We start from the raw sequence: 19611 nt of genomic DNA, 5'->3' as shown, positions 1-19611 counted from the left end.
TATTGGCAACTCCTTCAATCAAATGTGCCTCTCCTGGGATCACACAGCTCCAAATCACCTTCTATTTACAAAGTCTTTATTTCTGTTACCAAAATTGCTGCAAGCAACACATTCAAACTTTCAGAGAGAAAATGTATTTGATTCTAACTGATACATTTAAAACTGGCTGGGGGATGCCTAGAACTCCAAAGCAAACCTTCTCTGTGTTTTATTTTATTTATTCATAGGCTGCTCAACTCCAGTGGACTCTGGAGTTAGCCTTGGATGCTATAAATAAAAGTGATTTTGGAGGCAAATTATTCAGAAGTGTTAGAAATGTGAACCATGCTCCCTGCTTCCCAACCTGATTTAGGCTGTCTAAAATTGTAACCCCTTCCTAAATCAATGCTTTCATAATCTGGAAAACCAAGAGTGGAAACCAGAATGGGAAGAACTCAAGAGGTTCAGACCAGCCAAAAAGCATGGAAGTCCAGGCAGAAGAGATAGTAGAGGACAACAGAGAGAGATGAGATGGACAGCTATATAAATATGATGTATAAAGAAAGAAAGAAAATGCCCTTAGCAGTTATAAAATTGACAAGAAAGCTGAATACTCCAGAATATTAGAGATAGAAAAGATATACAGCGGTGCTTAAAAGTTTATGAACCATTTTGGATTTTCAATATTTCTGCATAAATATGACCTAAAACATGATCTGTTCTCCACACAGATGGAGAACTCACTTATACAAATAAGTCAAAAATATTATACTTGTTCATTTATTTATTGAGGAAAACTATCTAAAGCTACATATTTGTGTGGAGCAAAAATATGTGAAATTTTGCTTTCAATAACTGATGCGTCCTCCTTGGACAGCAATTACTGCAACTAAATGTTTTTGGTAACTGTTGATCAGTCCCACACATTGGCTTGGAGGAATTTTAGCCCATTCCTCCTCACAGGACAGTTTCAACTCAGGGATGTTGGTGGGCTTCCTTGCATGAACTGCCTGCTTCAGGTCCTTCCACAACTTTCTACAAGATTAAGCTCAGGACTTTAACTTGGCCATTCAGAAACATTAACTTCCATCTGCTTTAACCATCCTTTGTTCATAAAATGTGTTTTGGGTCACTGTTTTGCTGCATGACCCACTTTCTCTTCTTCTTTTTCCAATAATTTTATTAAGATTTTAAAAAGAACAATAAAAGATAATACAAAGTAAAAGGAAAAAGGAAAAAAGCCCTCCTTTTAAGAAAGCAACTTCCCACCCTCATCGTGACAAATAATGAACAATTTCATAATTTCTTCACCCCTCTTAAGAAATATAAAACTCTTCATCCCATATCCCATCTCTTAGTAATAAACAAATCAAATAAGTAATGTCTTCTCTTTATCCAACTGTCAGCAAAAAGCCCACAACCCACTTTCTTTTGAGCTTCAGTTCACAGATACCCTGACATTTTCTTGTAGAATTTGATGGTATAATTCAGAATTCATAGTTCCATCAATGATGGCAAACCACCCTGCTCCAAGGGAGCAAAGGAGGTCCAAACCACAATACCGCCACTACGTTTCACAGATGCAATAAGGTTCTTATGCTGGAATGCAGTGCTTGCTTTTCGCCAAACGTAACACTTTTCATTCAAGCCAAAAAGTTCTATTTTGGCCTCATCCATCCAGAGAACATTCTTCCAATAGCCTTTTGGCTTATCCACATGGACTTTCGCAAACTACAGACAGGCAGTTATGTTCTTTTTGGAGAGTGGTGGCTTTCTCCTTGCGAGCCTGCCATGCACACCATTGTTGTTCAATGTTCTCTTGAGGGTGGTGTCATGAACACTGAAATTTGCCAGTGCAAGAGAGGCCTTTAGTTCCTTTGATGTTACCATGGGCTTCTTTGAGACCTCCTGGAGTATTACATGCCTTGCTCTTGGTGTGATCTTGGTTGGTCAACCACTACTGGGGAAGGTAACAATGGTGTTGAATTGCCTCCATCTGTACACGATCTGTCTGATGGTGGACTGGTGGAGTCCAAACTCTTTGGAAACAGTTTGGTAATCTTTTCCAGCCTGGTGAGCATCTGTTCTGTTCTTTAAATAAGGCAGGACCTCCCACACTCCTCACACCTGATTATCATCCCATTGATTAAAATCCCTGACTCTAATTTTCCCTACAAATGAACTGGTAATCCTAGAGGTTCACATATTTTTGCCACACACAAATACGTAGCTTTGGATCATGTTCCTCAAAAAATAAATGAACAAGTATAATGGTTTTGACTCATCTGTTTAATTGTGTTCTCTTTACCTAGTTTTAGGACTTGTGTGGAGAACAGATCACATTTTGGGTCATATTTATGCAGAAATATTGAACATTCAAAAGAGTTTACAAACTTTTAAGCACCCCTGTGCATCTTTCCTATCTCTAATATTCTGGAGTATTCAGCTTTGTCAACTTTTATAACTGCTAAGGGCATTTTCTTTAAGAATCTCTCTACTAGCTCTCCTGCCTGGACTTCCATGTATTTTGGCTGGTCTGAACTTCTGAGTTCTTCCCATTCTGGTTTCCACTCTTGGTTTTCCAGATTACAAAAGCACGGATTTAATTCACAAGGGTTCACAAACTTTTAAGCACCACTGTAGAAGGTGTTGAAACTCATCTTTCTTTGTGAAGACAAGACAAAATAAAAGTTCTACTTTGTTCTAGCCTAAGAATGAAAAAATGTCTCCTAGCTATTTGTACATATCAACTAAAAGCAGATTTTCCTTTTTCTTGACTTTGACAAGTGTTTTACAGGAGACTCCAAGTGTGTTTACAGACAGGAAATTTTATTAAGGCTTTTTGGATAATCTGGGCCTTGCCAATAACTTTTATTCAATAAAAGAACTGGAAACCTCTTTGTTATTAAATGCTGGCATTCCTCCCTGGGTTCAAAATAGACTGTATCATACAGTGCAGAATCAAGGAACTTCTATCTGTTGAAGGCAAACTTTCTATGCACTGGAGTGGAAGAGTTAATCTCAGCACCAGCCTCTTCTTCCCTCCCGTTTTATGCCAAACACTCACTTTTTTCTTCTTCCCCAATAGACACAGTCCTCTTTTCAGGAACCTGATCACTAGTACAGGATGGTTGAAATTATTCTGAGAACTGTATGGAATTAGACCCAGGTGGTTCAAACATAGCATGGTTAAAAGTTTGATGTTATTTGCTTTCTTAAATCTTGGATGGGGAAATCCTATGGCTATAAGGTTAGATTGGGCAGTATAAAAAAAAAGAAGAAAGCAAAAGTTAAACGTTTTCCAGAAGTAGACAGCAGCAGCAGCAAACTATTTCCATATTGTTCTCAAGAAAACTACACAGATGTGTCCAGGAGTCATCCTCAATTTGAGGAAGATTCTGCCTTTAAAAGCATTCAAAACTGCATGCTTGCTAAACAAACTGAAGCACTTTGTTCCTCTCCAAATATTTCTAAGTAGATATAAAATTAGATGTTCTGAGGTAATACATATTTGCCCATATTCAATGAAAATGCCACTTAAAATTCAAAACACACACAAAAAATTACAAACAATTGAGATAATTAAAACAGACAACGTACAGGTGATCTCATTCATCACATGAAACCTGCTGATGTACTAACACCCAAAACAATCCACCATACAATATCTGAGTGTGCCACTCTGCCCCTCAAATGTCACTGTTCCTACAGACTCAGAAGCTGTGCTACAGTTTATGGTTAATTTTATTTCTGATCTTCTGCAATTTGATTATGCTCAAGCTACTTTATATACCTTGGTGGCAAAACAATATATAAATCAACAGATTCCAGTATTAGCTGCTTCTGGGCTTCAGGGAAGAGCTGCATTCTATATAAATCTAGAAATATATCTGGCTATCTTTAAATGTCATCTGCACTGATGTATAAGACAGTTGAATATGTAGCAACTGCTGATAACCTTATAGAGAGATCATTTTGATTTATAAGCTGATATAAAAATCACTCATATACAGCTCCCACTGATTAGAAATTTCAACCTTCACTCTGTTTTGAAGCAATGTTCCATTTCTATTAATCTTCAATGGTCCTTTAGACACACTTTTTCTAAATGTTGGACACAAATCAAATGCTAGAGTTTTTCAGTTTACTAATCTTTCTGTCATTGGACTCAGAACTGTCACTATGGAATATTCAGTTCAAACAAATCCTTAGACCTTTTTTAGAGCTAAAATTAAAAACAGATAACCTGATGCACAGAATTATCATAACTTAATCAAGGAAAAGTTTAAGGCCTCTGAAACATTCTTGGCCACTATAGCAGAAAACATGCTGTTTTCTTTATCTTGTTTTAGCAAATATAAATGTCAGAATTTGTAAAATGCTAACTTAAGTCATTTTCAGCAGAACACAAAATTAATGTGTTAGAGTAAGGCCAACAGTTTGATGCCAGTAGCTTCAGAAGGTTTCCTAGGATGCTTCAAAACGTATTGCACTGCCTTTTCTACCAACAGAAAATACATACTGATCCAAAGAGAGTTGCTGTTAGAAACTCCGCTGCTTTACAAGGATGTTACAAATTTCCATCTATCACAGGTTTCAGAATAACAATGGGCTTTTGTTAAGATTTTGGAATAACTCTAAAATATCAGCAGGAGCGTCTAATTTGTAATCACAGTCCCAGAGTCATACCCGACCATGGTTGGTGCTAATGTTGCAGAGAATTGCAACTATGGCTTGAGCTTTCAAAGGTTAGGCATGTTTACCTGCTCCATTTTGCCTCTGTTCTATACTCCTCCGGACACGCAGTAACGTTAAGGTTTGTCAGTTCAGACATCGCACCAAGCAACAGCAGAAATCATACTTCCCAAAGTTCAAACCATCACAGGACACCACTTAGGGTTAGGACACCATAATATTAACCCACAAACTGGCGATGTTAATCTCCCACTTAATGAGGGTTCCTTCATCATGGTTTGATGGGGCATTGAAACTAAGCCAGTATGAATATTATTATTTCGCGTTGCAAAACTCACCCCAAGACATTTGGCCCTTATTCTGGGGCCCATGAGGTAGTGGGCTGGGTGGGTCTGATAGGGTTCTTTTGTGTCCAGGGGGAGGGGGAGGGGGCCTCTTCTTAGACAGAGTGGAGCTGCCACTAGAGGCTGGAGTGCTTAATGGGAGGGTTGAAGGAGGGCCCGATGGACCTGTGGAAATAAACAAATATCTTCTTATCAACACAAAGATGGGTTAACACAATACAGCACAAAAGAAACTCAAAATTAGACAACAGGAAAATACAGCAAAGGGCTGGGAGCGGGGAGACAACAACTGGCCATTCCAAACAGTGGAAGCTTAGCAAAATTGCTCTCCTATTATAAGCGTTTCCAGCAATTACTGTGATTAGAAAAGCAGATATATGCATATACACACAAACACTGAAACAGTTTCAGAGAGAAGTGACCACAAAGAAATTTAAGATATGATTAAGATGCAGAAAGGGATGCTTACATAAAGCACCAAGTAGACCCACTGAAATCAATGGCCTTATTTTGTTAGACTTAAATCCATGATTTCAGTGGATCTACTGTAACCATAACTGGGTTCAGTATTTAAATATTTATACATTTAAAAATACAAATATTAAACAAAAATAACACCTCTGGCCTGAACGTTAAGTTTCTGTAATAGAGCTAATACAAAGAGTATACTGTTTAAATGGTGATATGTCCCACAAAAAATAATCTCTACTATATTGGACCTTATCCTTATTAATAGGATAAGTTAGTTACTACCTTAAATCCCGTTCATTCCAGTTGGTCTATAATACATACTGTATGATTAAGTCCAGATGTGACCCACTGTTTACCAATAAAAACATTCATCAACATTAGTATTAGTAAATCTAAGTAATAATTTTACTTATTATTTTAAATTTTAAATCTAAAAGTATGGCATAACAGCCGAAAGTACAGTTTTAATGTAGTAAAAGTCCCAAGTTCAAATCACCAGCAAGCCAAGGAAAATCTTGCAGGCCATGGAAAAGCCTCTTAGCCATCTGGGAATAATAATATTCATCACAGCCACGTGCAGAATTCAGAAGTGGTGCTTCAGAAAATACGTTACAACTGCTGTGCCCTTGCACTACTAGTTGTCAAAGTTAGACAACCGGACTAGTTGTCTGTGCGTGCATAAATAGACAACATGTCTGTTGGGGCCCATTACCATCTAACCAATTAAAAATGACTACTCCTGGCTATGTGTTTATCTAAGTTGAATTTGATTTGAATTGAACCACGTATCTCTAACAGAAGGATTTAGCAAGGGCTAGCCTTGAAATAGCTTCGTTGTAACACTGTTATATCTGATGTTTGTTTTCATATTAGTTTCATAGTATTTATATTTTTCCTTTAACTCATTATCTCCTCTAGAAAATAACTGGCTGTAGGATTATAAGCAACTACATTAATGGAATAGATTAAATCAAACTATTTATTCTATGATGGTGTACACACTAAGAAGAACACAAAAATAATGCATACATCTCCCTTAATTCTACTAAGCTGAATTACCATCCTGAAAAAGAAGTACAAGTCAGATCAGGCAAGAATGTTTTGTTAATCACAAAACCCAAGTTTGTTCAAATCGTAACTTAAACCATTTTATTTAAACGAGACAATGTATACCACCTGAATTGCAGAACAATTAAATTGGATTAAATTTGTATCCATTGGTATCTTATCTCAAGAGAGATCATTTATCAATGGACATGCAAAGGGTTTCCCAACTCTTTTAGGTGTCTGTCATAGTTGGAGATGGCCATAGTTGACCGTATGTAGACACTTCCCATCAGGGCCACCAAACACCATAAAGAGAGACAGTTCATTAATGGGAAGGATGGAAGCTATGGGTTTGAACCACCATGGGTATCACGTGCAAAGGCAATCAGCATTTTCTTCTGACTTTGTTCTTGTTTGCAATAAAGATTCATTTAGGCAAAATGTGTCTGCAAAAGTTCTTTGAACCCAAGCCTAGGATTCAAGCTTGCTGGGTAAAGTTAAGAGGCTCCTGATGTACTGTTGAGTCCAGATCAGGGATGCTTGGTGTCATCTATCAATTTTATTTTCTAAGAATGCTTTCAGGTTAGACTTGGGGCCTAGGAATATTATTTAAAATAAACATTTCTGAAGATGGTGTTTTGCTTTGCAACATACTAGCTTCCCGTTTAATTAAGTTTAAAATTTACAAGATGATGGTACATTTTAACTTTCCCTTAATTTCTGATAAAGACTGTTACAAGGATCCTTACCTCCTATAATAAATAAAATTCTGCCCTTCCTCACAAAATAATGATTTGCTACTTTTCATTATTAAGCAATGGATTTGATAAGAAACGTTAGCAGGCAATGCTATGGACCAGATTTTTCTGTACCATTTATCTTGAGATATTATCTAAATTTTTCCACTCTTTAGCAATAATTAATTTGGCTGTTAAAATTTTATTTTAATTTTTTTTTAAATTACAATTTTTTTGTTCTGCTATCAAATATATGTAATAAACCTAACTTTGGAAAAAAAAGACTCAGTCTTCTGTTTAATTATATGTGAAATCTCATTAAAAACTTTCTTCCAAAAAATCTGGAATGTTATCATATTTGTGCCAAATGTGGGGTCCCAAAGATAGAAGACATAACACATACGTTATTTGAATGTCAATTGTATAAGAAAGAGAGAGATCAATATATTGGACTGCGTATTAGATGAACAGCCTATTGGGATCCTTACATTAAGACAGCGTATTTCATGTGTGGTCAGAATCCAAAAATTACATATAATACAGCCCTTCACTTGAACAAAGCAGTAAACTGAGAATGGCATATGTGGATCTGATTGGGGTAAATTGTAGGAGTGACACGGAAATATGGTTTGCATTTTCTTTTACTTATTTCTTTTATTCTACTTTTAACATATGGTCTCATTACGGTTCTTTGTTTTATATCTTGTATTCTGATATGGCCTAATGGCTAATCAATAAAGCATTACTATTACTACGTTTGTGCCAAAGATCAGAGAATGTTCCCTTCAGCTTACAGCCTTAGCAATGGTTTGCTGAATGTTTTCAAGCTACATCTGAGATTCTTATCAGAGCCACTGATGTTAAGGCACACTTCCTATCTTGATAGAAGTCTGTAGGGCAGCCTACAGGATTGTTGAGTATTATCTTACGATGTTTTCCCCTAAATCTAGATCCCAAGATTCTCTGAACTCTATGGTAGATTCATCAAAATCTATTTCAAATAAAAGCGGATATATTTCTGCAGTTATACCTTTAGTTGCTATAAAAAAGATTAATTTTCCAGAATTAAATTGATGTCCATTCTATTTTCATTCTCCAACATTTTAAAATTTCATAATATTGAACTGATCTGACACCACAAAAACCATGACACTCTATGTCCTAATTGTGGTTCACTTTGCTCTACACTGTAAGTATTGAGTTTTTATCAAAATCATTTATTTCATAAAGGCCTTTGTTCCTCGGGGGGGAAAATACATTTGTAAAATAAATTCTGTAGCGCGGGGGTCTGTGCTGAACTTGGCATCTTTTAGGCACAATGGCATTCAGATATCACACTGAAGACTCAGAAGCTATGTATTTACAGATAACTAACCATAAAATGTATAATTGAACATTTCTTTTTAATGCTAAGTGATAGGTAGCCCAATCTGATGCTACCATTCTCCTGTTAAGCCCAACAAAGACCAACAAGATTTCCTCTGAAAAGAATTTATACTTTAAAGCCTTAAAATGTTTCCTTTACTTGAAGTATTAACATTATAGTTGCTTTTTAACAAGCTGTTCAGTGACAAATTTGGCATATAAAATAAAAATAAATAAATAAATTATATTGATTGACATTTTAATGTTATTTGCCATATTCAGGCAATCGTGCACCCATTTTGTAGGTAAGTACATAGGGAACTAAGAAACCATATTTCTCTAGAGCAGTGTTTCTCAACCTTGGCTGGCTGGGGAATTCTGGGAGTTGAAGTCCACCCATCTTAAAGATGCCAAGGTTGAGAAACATTACTCTAGAATACCATGAACTAGAGTAAAGCTTGGAAGATAATTGGTAGTATAGATAAACTATTTTCCTGCTTTAAAACCAGTTGAAAAAGGATATTGTTATGGAGCATGTTCTGAGAATTAACCACCAATAAAATCTAGGGGTGAAGGCACCAGGCTAGAAAGCAGGAGACGGTGAGTTCTAGTCCCACCTTAGGAATGAAAGTCGGTTGGGTGACCTTGGGCCAGTCCCTCTCTCTCAGCCCAACCCACCTCACAGGGTGGTTGCAGTGGGGAAAATAGGAGGAGGAAGGAGTATTAGGTATGTTCGCCACCTTAGTTATTTGTAAAAATAATAAAGGTGGGATAAAAAAATAAAACACTTTAGAAATACAAATTCCATTGTTCACATTTCACAATGTGGTTTGTTGGATCTGGCTTAGCATACTGTTTACTGTGTATACAGTACAGCATACTGTGTATACTGTACACAGTATACTGTAGTGTGTATACCATACTGTGGTTTGTTTGGATCTGGCTTAGCGTACTGCAATCCTGGTTGTACTGCAAATTTCGTGTGTAACACTGCGGATGCTTCACATATGCTCTTCGCTGGTGACGCTGTAGGCAAAATTCAGCATATGTGAAATGCTTTCAAAACTGGTGAAATCTTTCCCCTTTACCAAGAAAGTTGTGGAGCAAAAACACACTCCCAAAGAATGTTGTAACTTGTCACAAAGTTTACATGACATAATATTATTCTATCTTTCTGTAGGAAAAAAGAATGGGATGACTTGATCTGCTACCTGTTCATTATACAATTAATAGGGATGTACAAAACCAGCTGTTTTGGGGTGATCTATGCCCAAAACATGTATTTCAGATATTCTGGTCCACGTAGGGAAGAAAACGTGGTTGTTTTGTTCCAGATACCAGCAAAACCTGGTTGTTGTGAGGGAACATGTTGGGAGGATCAGGAGGGTGGGCAGGCCAGTACACAGCCATGTAGAGAAGAGAAGAAACCAAGCCATGTGCGCCATCCTTGCCTACTCACCCGAGATAATTATTCCAGGATCCCTGTGTGTTTCATTCTAACTAAAATCCAGAACAACCCCAATGTTCCAGCTTTGCCTTCTACTGAACCATGGCACATTGGAAATGGTTCACAGAACTTATGGAACGCAATGTTTTCCTTCAGGTTCGAACCAAAGCATGGTCTTCATTTTGTGCACACCCCTAATAATTAATGTTTGTTCAGCCAGTCTTAACCAGCAGGGTTTCTAAATCCATGAATTATGGCAGTCTAGATTTGACAATCTGTAGGAAATGCTGATGAACAGATTTGGATGCTAACATTTTAAAACGTTGGTAAAACTGAACCGGTATTCATCGAATCTTACTGAAGTCTCAACTTAAAGGTTAAGGTTTGTACATTTGTAACTCCTAGTGAAAAAAAAAATTACTTCTCTTTAAAAATAAAAGAAGGTCAATGTTAGTTTTCAAAAGTTAAAGTGTTAACAATGTCCATTTATTTTTAAAAAAATGTTCCATGTTTGGTGAATGTCTGGATGTGCAGAAATTGCTGCATCATAAAAATAAGTCCTGTGAGTCACCAAACATAAACTAAATATGCTTGCTCTCTGAGAAAAGAACGGCATCATTTTACCAGCAAACTACTGCAGCTTCCATCTGGGGAAGACATCCAAAAAAACTGCAATTTACTTCAGCTTTAAAAGTTTAAAAGAATTTAAAAGTTCTGCACAAATGAAAAGGTCATGGAGAGGAAAGGGGATGCCAAGGGACCATTGTTAAGGCAACCTATAAACCCAAGGCAAGCATGTCCAAGGAACATCACCTTTGAACCTGGAGAGAATTAAAGATGGCAGCTTTTAACATATGTGCTTATAAGAGATTTGCAACTTATTATTCGTATTCTTTTTACATACGGGTAAGCTGTACAGTGTATACCAGTGTTTTTCAAACTTGGTAACTTTAAGAGGTGTGGGCTTCAACTCCCAGAATTCCTCAGCCAGCATGAAATTCTAGGGAATTCTGGGAGTTGATGTCCACACCTCTTAAAGTTGCCAAGTTTGAAAAACACTTATATACAGTTACCGAATAACTAGAAGAACGTAAAAACATAGCATGAAGACTTAGCTTGGCAGTTTTCTTCATTTATCTTCTCTGTTTAAAAGAGTCTTTCTGGCCTAATTCTGGATTTTAAATATTCCGTGCTCCTTGATAGAAAATTGCAAAATACTAATAATGCCTGTCTTATAAGCTACCCTTAGTGTTCAGAATTTTGGAATGTATAGCCTCCGTGCAATGCCCTTTTAAAAAGTTACTCCGAATTATAAAATACATAAAACAGAAATAAGTTGTTTACGCTTCTGTAAATATGTCAAGTGAGACAAATTGCTACTTGTCATAAGTGTCTACCATACCATTAGAAAATCACTTTTCAGAAAGGTAAAACTAAACAGTAAGTTTCTGCAAGGTTGGGGGGGGGGGACCTCATCAATCACACCTCATGACTGCAACACTTACAAGAGTATTTAACAAATACCTTTTCCAGCATTTCTTGGAGGAAGTGGAGGGCCATCGACTGCTGTTGGAGAAGTTGCAGAATCCATGCTTGCAGAGACAAAAATCTGATGTGGGAAGGCGCCATAGGAAAGTCTCTGTTTGTCCCGTGGAGTGCTAAGACCAGGAAGAGCCATTTTGTCTTGGGGAGAAATACTGGAAGAATGACAAAAACTCTGTGGTCTCGGAGAACGCTCTTTCTTTATTGGACTAGGCTGTGGAAAAAAAATTAGCACTTTTATTTCAACGTGCACTCCCTCTTTAACCAATAAAATAAAGACCTTCCAGCTGAAGAACAGGAAATGAGGTTCCTGTGTAAGCCACTGAGGCATGAACCGTGACCCCCATTTTTGTTTTAAGAAGCTTCTTTAATTACTTCAGTGGCAGGTACAACTTTGCATTGTACATCACATGAGAAAAATCAGCTCCAAAAAGGACATTCTTGAGCACATGGAAAGCTCATGAACTCTTCTAAAAACCCTGTGGATCTTAGAATTGGAGGATGCAAGAAAGTAGATTATTCAATTATATGTAGACATAACATTTCTAAATATATTTTATTATGGAGTGAAGCTCTAAATAGGTGATTCGTATTTTGCTTAGGAGCTAACTAGTGTTCATCGCATGAAAAGACATGCAACAAATTCTGATCTATCTGCCTTCAGTACCTCTGGAATTACATCACCCAGAGTTGTTGAGAGTCGGGCAACATACAAGTTTAATAAATGCTGCTGCTGCTGCTGCTACAAGGCTTTGACAACTTCTGCTATCCAGCAGGAACAAGAATCTAAAGGGCAGGTTTTAGAAGGACCTCGCACAAAATATTTAATGGACTATTAATAATTTGCTTTCATGAATGTGGTAAAGACTGGATGAATTTGTACATCATACCAAACTAATTATGCCTAGATTATAGGATATAATAAATGCATAAAGATAAATGAGTCAACCATTGTTATTAATGTTTTCCCATCTGTTAGTTCCTTGATTTCTTGGTCAAATGCAGCCTTTTCCTTAAATATTTTCAATACTTCTAAACAATTTTTTCTGCCCTACTCCCAGGATCAGAATGGAATGACTGGAACTACGTCATCCCCCGCCCCCTTGCCCCAATCCATTGCAAAACAATATAATCCCCAATTCTTCTTTACCTTGTCATCCAAGTCATCATCGCTTTCATCCATTTCTTCCTGCCGAAGATTCCATTCGTATTCAACATGCACGTGTGGATTTAATTTTCCTGCTTTGGCCTGAGAAAGCTGAAATGCAAGTAATTCAGAAATGCTGTCTTCTGGGTTTCATGAAAAGCATATTCTCAGGGACATTTTGTATCTATATTTTTGTATCTATATTCAAATGCACGGCTTTGTCTGATTTATTTAAAATCATTTATCATGATAGAAAGACACCTAATTCAAATTAAGAAATAAAGTATGGTAAACTTTACTCTCAGTACAACAGTTTGTGCTTTGAAGTTAGGGACCTTTTTTGCTTGGGGGAAACACTGAAAAAGAGCAGAATGTCACTCTGGAATCTCTGCCTGCAGCAATCCATCCCATTCTGTACTTGCAAAACAAGAGACATTTTCAAGCACTGTTCCTTCCTCCATCTCCTAATTGCAAACAAGCCTGATTTGCTTTTTCTTACCAAGTCTTCACACTGGATAGCTTTCAGTCTCTTTGCCGTGTCCAAGGCAGTCTCCCCAGTTTGATTTACTGCAAAGTTTCAGGATAAAGTTAACTAGTTAAACCAAACTGCTAAATGTTGTAATAACGTTCAATATTCAATAACCATTAAAAAAAAGATGCAATGAAAATCAAATGGTTGTTATATGGAGGAAGGACATCTGACTACTTACTCCCGCTTACACAACCAGCTGGGTGGTGTAAATACATCACATCACTCACAGTCCCTTCCATAACCAAAATATTTGCTCTGAGAAGATCTTCTGAGAGAAATATTTGGATCAGGAAATGAAGGCCATAGGACTGCCTGCAATTCAGGCAGAGGAGCAAGCAGACATGGCCCCAATCCATGGCTTTTTCATGATTATACCATCTAAAGGGGATGGCTCTATACATTACATATAATAAGAAAGCACAGGAGAACCCACTTATTAGAAAAAATGGAAATTAATATGTGAATCACACACACCACAACTCAGAGGAACAATAAAGAATCCTTCTGGGGCTGGCGAATTGGTAAAATGAAAATACTGTTTTGCTTTCCTCCATGTAAGCAATGGAGACATCTAATGGCAAGTAGGCATGGTCTGGGTTCCTTGGCTACTGGTGCAAAGAACAGATATGGGAATCAAGGAACTGGAATTACAAACTAGGGCATTTCAATATTGCCTCTCAGTTATGAAAGCCTTTATTTATTTATTTATTTGTTTGTTTGTTTGTTTGTTTTTCAAATTTGCATGCTGCCCATCTCCCCCAATGGGTGACTCTGGGTGGCTCACAATAATAACAACAAAAACACAGGACTCTCCAGACACAGACATAATCTATAAATAGTTAAAAACATATATAAAAATGGCCTAAAAACCTCCTATAATTTGGCCCTAAAAAAACCTGTAAGATGCTGGGGGGGGGGACAACCCCTCACCCCACCAGCCATCTCCACAGGTGCGGGCCCCCCTCTGGCCCCCAGGCCTTCTGGCAGAGCCAGGATTTGATCTCTTTCCTGAAGGCCATGAGGGAGGGGGCACACCGCACCTCAGGCGGCAAGATGTTCCATAGGGCGGGCGCTACAGCAGAAAAGGCTCTCTGCCTAGACCCCACCAATCGAAATTCCTTGACGGGTGGGGTCTGCAATCTGCCCCTTTTATTTATTTATTTATTTATTTATTAATTTATTATTCTATGTATTTATGAATGTTCAGAGGACACTTGAAAAACCATTCATTGTTCAAATGTTTGATCAACGGCATCTTATTTTATCAAACGCAGTGACAGCTGAGCTAAATCATCAAAGGTATAGTTGAAATATGAACAAAATGCAAGTCAAGAATCATTGGGAGAAGCTTGTAATGGTAATTACTTGAGGAATATTTGTAATTACTTCCAGCACTGTATTTAACTTGAAAGATATTTACTTCCAATATTTTTTATTGACTATATTCCAAGAGGAGAAGTCACTCACCTATATTTAAAGTTGGCTTGCCCTTCAAAACCAACTTCAAACATTCTGGCTTGTTATAAATACTGCAATAGTGTAGAACTGTATTCCCCAAAGCTGTTTGCTTATCCAGGTTTCCACTAAAAATAAAGTAAAAAAAAGTCCTATATTAGCTTCCACACCTAATCATTTATATTTGGGATATGCAGTACATATCCATGACTTCAATTTATTCTGTAAAAAGCTTGTTGTATGTGTGAATCACAGAGTCCACAATGACTATGAGCAGTAATTTTTCTGGCCTTTTATGAATCCAGTCTGGGTTACTCTAAAAAAACATAACAATCCTGTTTCCATCTCTTGACTATAATATCTTTCTTCTAGATGGAATACTATGGTAGAGAATCTTCTTCCCAGCAAATGTGGTAGACATACATACATTTCTAATTTCTCCCACAAATACAATAAGGAAGTTGTGGTTGTTGCTTGAAAAGAAGGTTAAGACCCTTGCCATGGTGGCAGAAGGATGAGTCAACATTTTTGATGGCTACAAGGAACCTGAAGATCTGGAGCTATATCAGAGCTAGAAGCATTGTGGAAAGCATGACATGCTGGAGAAAGTGTGAAGTAAATGAAGGCAAAATAAATATATAAAATCCAATATACACAGTAGAGATCTGAAGGATCGATGATTGACTCCCCCCCCCAAAAAAAATTAGTTTAGGCTTGGTGCCCAATAAAAAATTCATATAAGGTCAAAGTACATGATATGTTAAACATGCTTTTCAAAACACTGTTCGTTTTCTTTTAGCCATGAAAAGCCTACCATTTCCAACCCTCCAACAATCCTCTCCTACCTGCTATCTGTACCTGAAGATGCTGTTTAATGATAGTAGCACCTTCTGGAACAAATGGCAGATGGAGAGAATTTCCAGAGAAGAAACCGGATGGGCTGGAAACAACCCTCTTGGGATGTTGGATTGGTTGAGCTGTAAGCAGGTGTTATGGTACCATAATGGTATGTGGGAATGACCTTGGAAGACAGTGGGAAGAGCCACAGCCACGGGAAAAGTCAGATAAAATATAAATTAGTTCATCTGGCCCTGCTTCCTACCTGGACTACCTTGCAAGGCTGACAGGTACCCTCTGACTCCTTGGGGACAGAGGCTGAAGGCCTGATCCAAGCTGTCAATCTTGGGAGCCCAGAGGCTATCCATCACATGAAGCAGACCAGGGAAACAATGAATAGGCAAAGGTGAGGGCAGGCTCAGTAACAAAGGGCTAGATCCTGACAGAGCATCTAGTCCCAGGATGTGCCAACAACTCTGAAGGATAGAACCAAGGCAACCTGCTTAGTTACTTGGGGTAGTAACTAAGACAGCACCCCTAACTGAGCCGCACCTGCAACTGGGGCTATTTTGGAGCATCCACCTAGGACCTTGTGCTCCACTGGAAACTACATTGCAAAGGTGGACCTGCATTCCTGGTTCCTCGCTTTGCTCTTAGACTCTAGGCCTTACAGCTCAGATCGGCTTGTGAAACTTTGGGGCATTCATTCATTCATTCATTCATTCATTCATTCATTCATTCATTCATTTATATTTCAAATTTGTCACCACCCATCTCACTACAGAGTGACTCTGGGTGGTTTACAGTAAAAACAGAATAAATATTAATTAAAATAAAATAAATATTAATTAATTAATTAAACTACACGACAGCAACAAGGTTCCTATATAATACTTCCAAAAGACTGATGTTAATTAGGTGTTAATAACTCAGGGAGTGTCTTCAAGGCACCAGCCACCCCCAGGGTTGGTTATATCTCTTCTCGCCCCATGCAAGTTGGCAGAGCTAGGTCTCCAATTCTTTCCAGAAAATTGAGAGGGTAGAGCCCCACCTCACCTCTGGGGGGAGAGTATTCCATAGGGTGGGGGCAATGGCAAAGAAGGCTCTCCTCCTGCGACCCGCCAGTCGACATTCTCTTGCCAACGGGATCTGTAACATGCCTTCTCTGCCTGACTGGGCGGAACAGACTGATATGATGGGGGTGAGACAGTCCCTTGGGTAACCTGGTCCCGTGCCATATAGGGCTTTAAAGGTGATAACCAACACCTTGAATTGGACCCAGAAGCAAACTGGCACCCAATGCAGCTCCCGCAGCAGAGGTGTTACGTGTGCCATCCTTGGGGCACCCAAAATTGCCCGTGCAGCCACATTTTGAACCAGCTGTAGCTTCCAGATACTCTTCAAGTGTAGCCCCATGTAGAGCGCATTGCAATAGTCTAAACAAGAGATGACCAGGGCGTGAGTGACAGACTGACACAGACTATGCTTGCTTCTCTGCTGCTGCCTTGCCCCATTTTCCCAGACTCGTATGTTGTTATCTGCCTACTTTCTAGACCCGCCTTGTCTCTGACTGACTTTGTGGATCTCCAGCTCTGAATCTCGGAACTCTTAGTTTCAACAAGTATTGGCACTGCTGGCGCTGTACCCTGGCTACCAGTCAAGATCTCACCTTTCCTATATTTCTCCTGTGACCACGTGATCAGAGCCTTCCCCTTTTTTTTAACTGCTTCAGCTGTCATATTGATTTTTTTTTAACCTTCCCCCAGGACCCTCCAACTGTAAGGACTGAAAGAACTCAGCAATAGTTGCAGTAATGTTTTGATGTCCCAAAGATTATGGGGGGTTTTCTGCATTTTTTCAAAGGTTTCTCCATTTAATTAGATTGTAAAAGAAATGAAAAAGGATGTACTGATTCATCTGAGGACATTTCCACATCATTAGTATTTCTGCTTCCTGTGCCCTCACAAATCAGTGGGAAGCCAACCTGTGCTGATTATTACTCCTACCAGGGATGAAATGCGGAGAACGTGCAACACCAAGAACCAAGCAGTGCTCATCTCCAGCTGACCAATGGGAGAATGCAAAAGTTATCTAGTCAATGTCCCATCCCTGAGCTACCACCAATCCTGGGGTATCAAAAATCTCCTCACCCCACTCCATACCAAAGGGAAATAAAGTCAGCTGTTAGCTTCCTTCTTCTGCTCCTTCCAAATTTCTAGTTTGGTCTAATGACTTAAAAAACAATCCAACATTTCCTCTGACACTGAAGACACCAGGAGCATGATGCTGAAGGGGGAGGGCAGAGTTCCCACAAGTGAGAAAACGAACCCCCCACAAATTCTGAAGACTTTGAAAAACATTCTGCTGCAAGTTCAAATAAATTGGTGGTGAACCTGAGCTTAAAAAAAAGAAGTTTCAGAGTTCAGAGCAGGAAATAGTGTGTCCCCCGCTGTCTTTTCATTTCATTCATTTGGAAGACAGCAGGGGACAGGCTCTCCCCTTCCTCAAACTCTTTACTCTGACATTATAGTCCCTTTTTCTGGATTCAGTTCTCCAGCCCTGACTTTGGGGGTGGGGAGAGAGTAATGCATGGGATGACACTATAAAAGTCAGAGCGAAACTCATTTAATGCTTATACCCCAAAATATAAACAAAGAGCTGTTACCAGTTTTGTACAAGGAAGTCAACCAGATGGAGTGAGGTGTGATCAGCAGTCCGGACCGCTAAATGAAGTGCAGTTTCCCCTGGCTCCTAAAGACAGATAAAAGAGCTGCAAATTAACAGCTCTAGGATAATTTTTGTATTGATCAAGTGTCGGATAAGATGCAAATGATTACTCTCGCCCACAATATATTTATACGGTACATGTTAATGTCCAAGGAAAAATTAAAGAAAAATCATCCATCTTCTGATAATGTTGAAAGCTGTCAAGATTGCTGCTATAGAGGCTGTAACTGGGGATGTGTTACAATATGAGTCTAGTTTGCTTACAAAGTGGCTGCGTGACTTGCTTAATGTGCGTGTGTGAAGATAACATCTGGGCCTGATGATGGGAGGACTGACATTATTGTTCCTTGATATAGAAGGAAAGGTAGTAAAACTGAATGCAAAAGCGCTGGGGCATTTGTTTCTTCAAAGCTGAATTCCGACTGAAAAGATATGACAGATGACAATGATGAAAAGTACAGTGTAGTTTTATGCTGGGCAGAGGACGTGCAGATCAGATTTTTGCTTTCAGGCAGATTGCTGAGAAACATATGCGTGTGAAGAAAAAAATTACAATATTGTAGAGAAAGTGTATGATAAAGTGAATAGGCCTATTTTGCATCACTATGGAGTCGTAAATTGGCTGCTGAATGAGATAAGAGTGATATATAATGGAAGGAAAGCATGCATAGAATAGACAGAATGCCCAGCAAATGTATCAACACTGAGCAGGAAGTAAGATAATTATGTGTGAGGTCCCCCTGGTTGCATATATTTATAGCTAAATATATAAGGAATGCTTGTGGTGACATTAGAGATGTGTTAGTTGGGGATGTGAATGCTTGATTACTTCTATCTGCAGATGAGGCCATGCTGTTGGCTGAAAACCCATATCAATGCAAAGGTGCTGGCTACAATCTGAATGAGTTGCAGTGATTATTGGATATTCATCAAGAATTGTGGCTCTGGAAATGAATGTATCAATGACTAAGCTATTTGGGTTTTTTTAAAAAGGAAAGCAGAGTGAAGGATTAACGCCTCTACTTAAATGGTACAAAACAAGAGCTAGTGCGTGCACTGGCATAGCTTGGTAGAATATTATGGGAAAATAGATGGAGAAATATGTAAGAAGTGCATATGTTGGAAGAAAGGTCATTGGTACATTACAGATAGTTGTAAAAAATGAATGTTTCTTTAAAGAGGGCAAAATGGTGGTGTATAAGAACATGCAGCTGCCTTCTTTCTTATATGGAAATAATAGTTGGGTAGGTCAGGAGTCACATAAAAGTTGAAGGCAGTGGGAATGG

The 19611-nt window shown here is 38.4% G+C and overlaps 1 protein-coding gene across 5 annotated transcripts in view; it reads right to left on the bottom strand.

Moving 5' to 3' along the window:
• ASAP1 (ArfGAP with SH3 domain, ankyrin repeat and PH domain 1) overlaps window positions 1-19611 on the bottom strand; it is a 140839-nt gene that overhangs the window by 11627 nt on the left and 109601 nt on the right. For 4 of the 5 annotated variants that reach the window (XM_088148962.1, XM_025164863.2, XM_007425364.4 and 1 more), the window contains 6 exons: window positions 18264-18349; window positions 14774-14889; window positions 13274-13341; window positions 12778-12885; window positions 11610-11841; window positions 5013-5183 (listed from right to left, as the gene is read on the bottom strand). In XM_088148962.1, the coding sequence (XP_088005088.1) occupies window positions 5013-5183; window positions 11610-11841; window positions 12778-12885; window positions 13274-13341; window positions 14774-14889; window positions 18264-18349 (781 nt within the window). The remainder of the gene's footprint in view (window positions 1-5012; window positions 5184-11609; window positions 11842-12777; window positions 12886-13273; window positions 13342-14773; window positions 14890-18263; window positions 18350-19611) is intronic. The other variant, XM_007425365.4, reaches the window with a different exon arrangement.

This window comes from Python bivittatus, unplaced genomic scaffold, assembly GCF_059951505.1.
Source record: "Python bivittatus isolate LINGU-HERP-01145 unplaced genomic scaffold, Pbiv_v1 ctg000590_np1212, whole genome shotgun sequence".
NCBI lineage: Eukaryota > Metazoa > Chordata > Lepidosauria > Squamata > Pythonidae > Python > Python bivittatus.
This window is presented reverse-complemented; position numbering and strand designations above follow the sequence as displayed.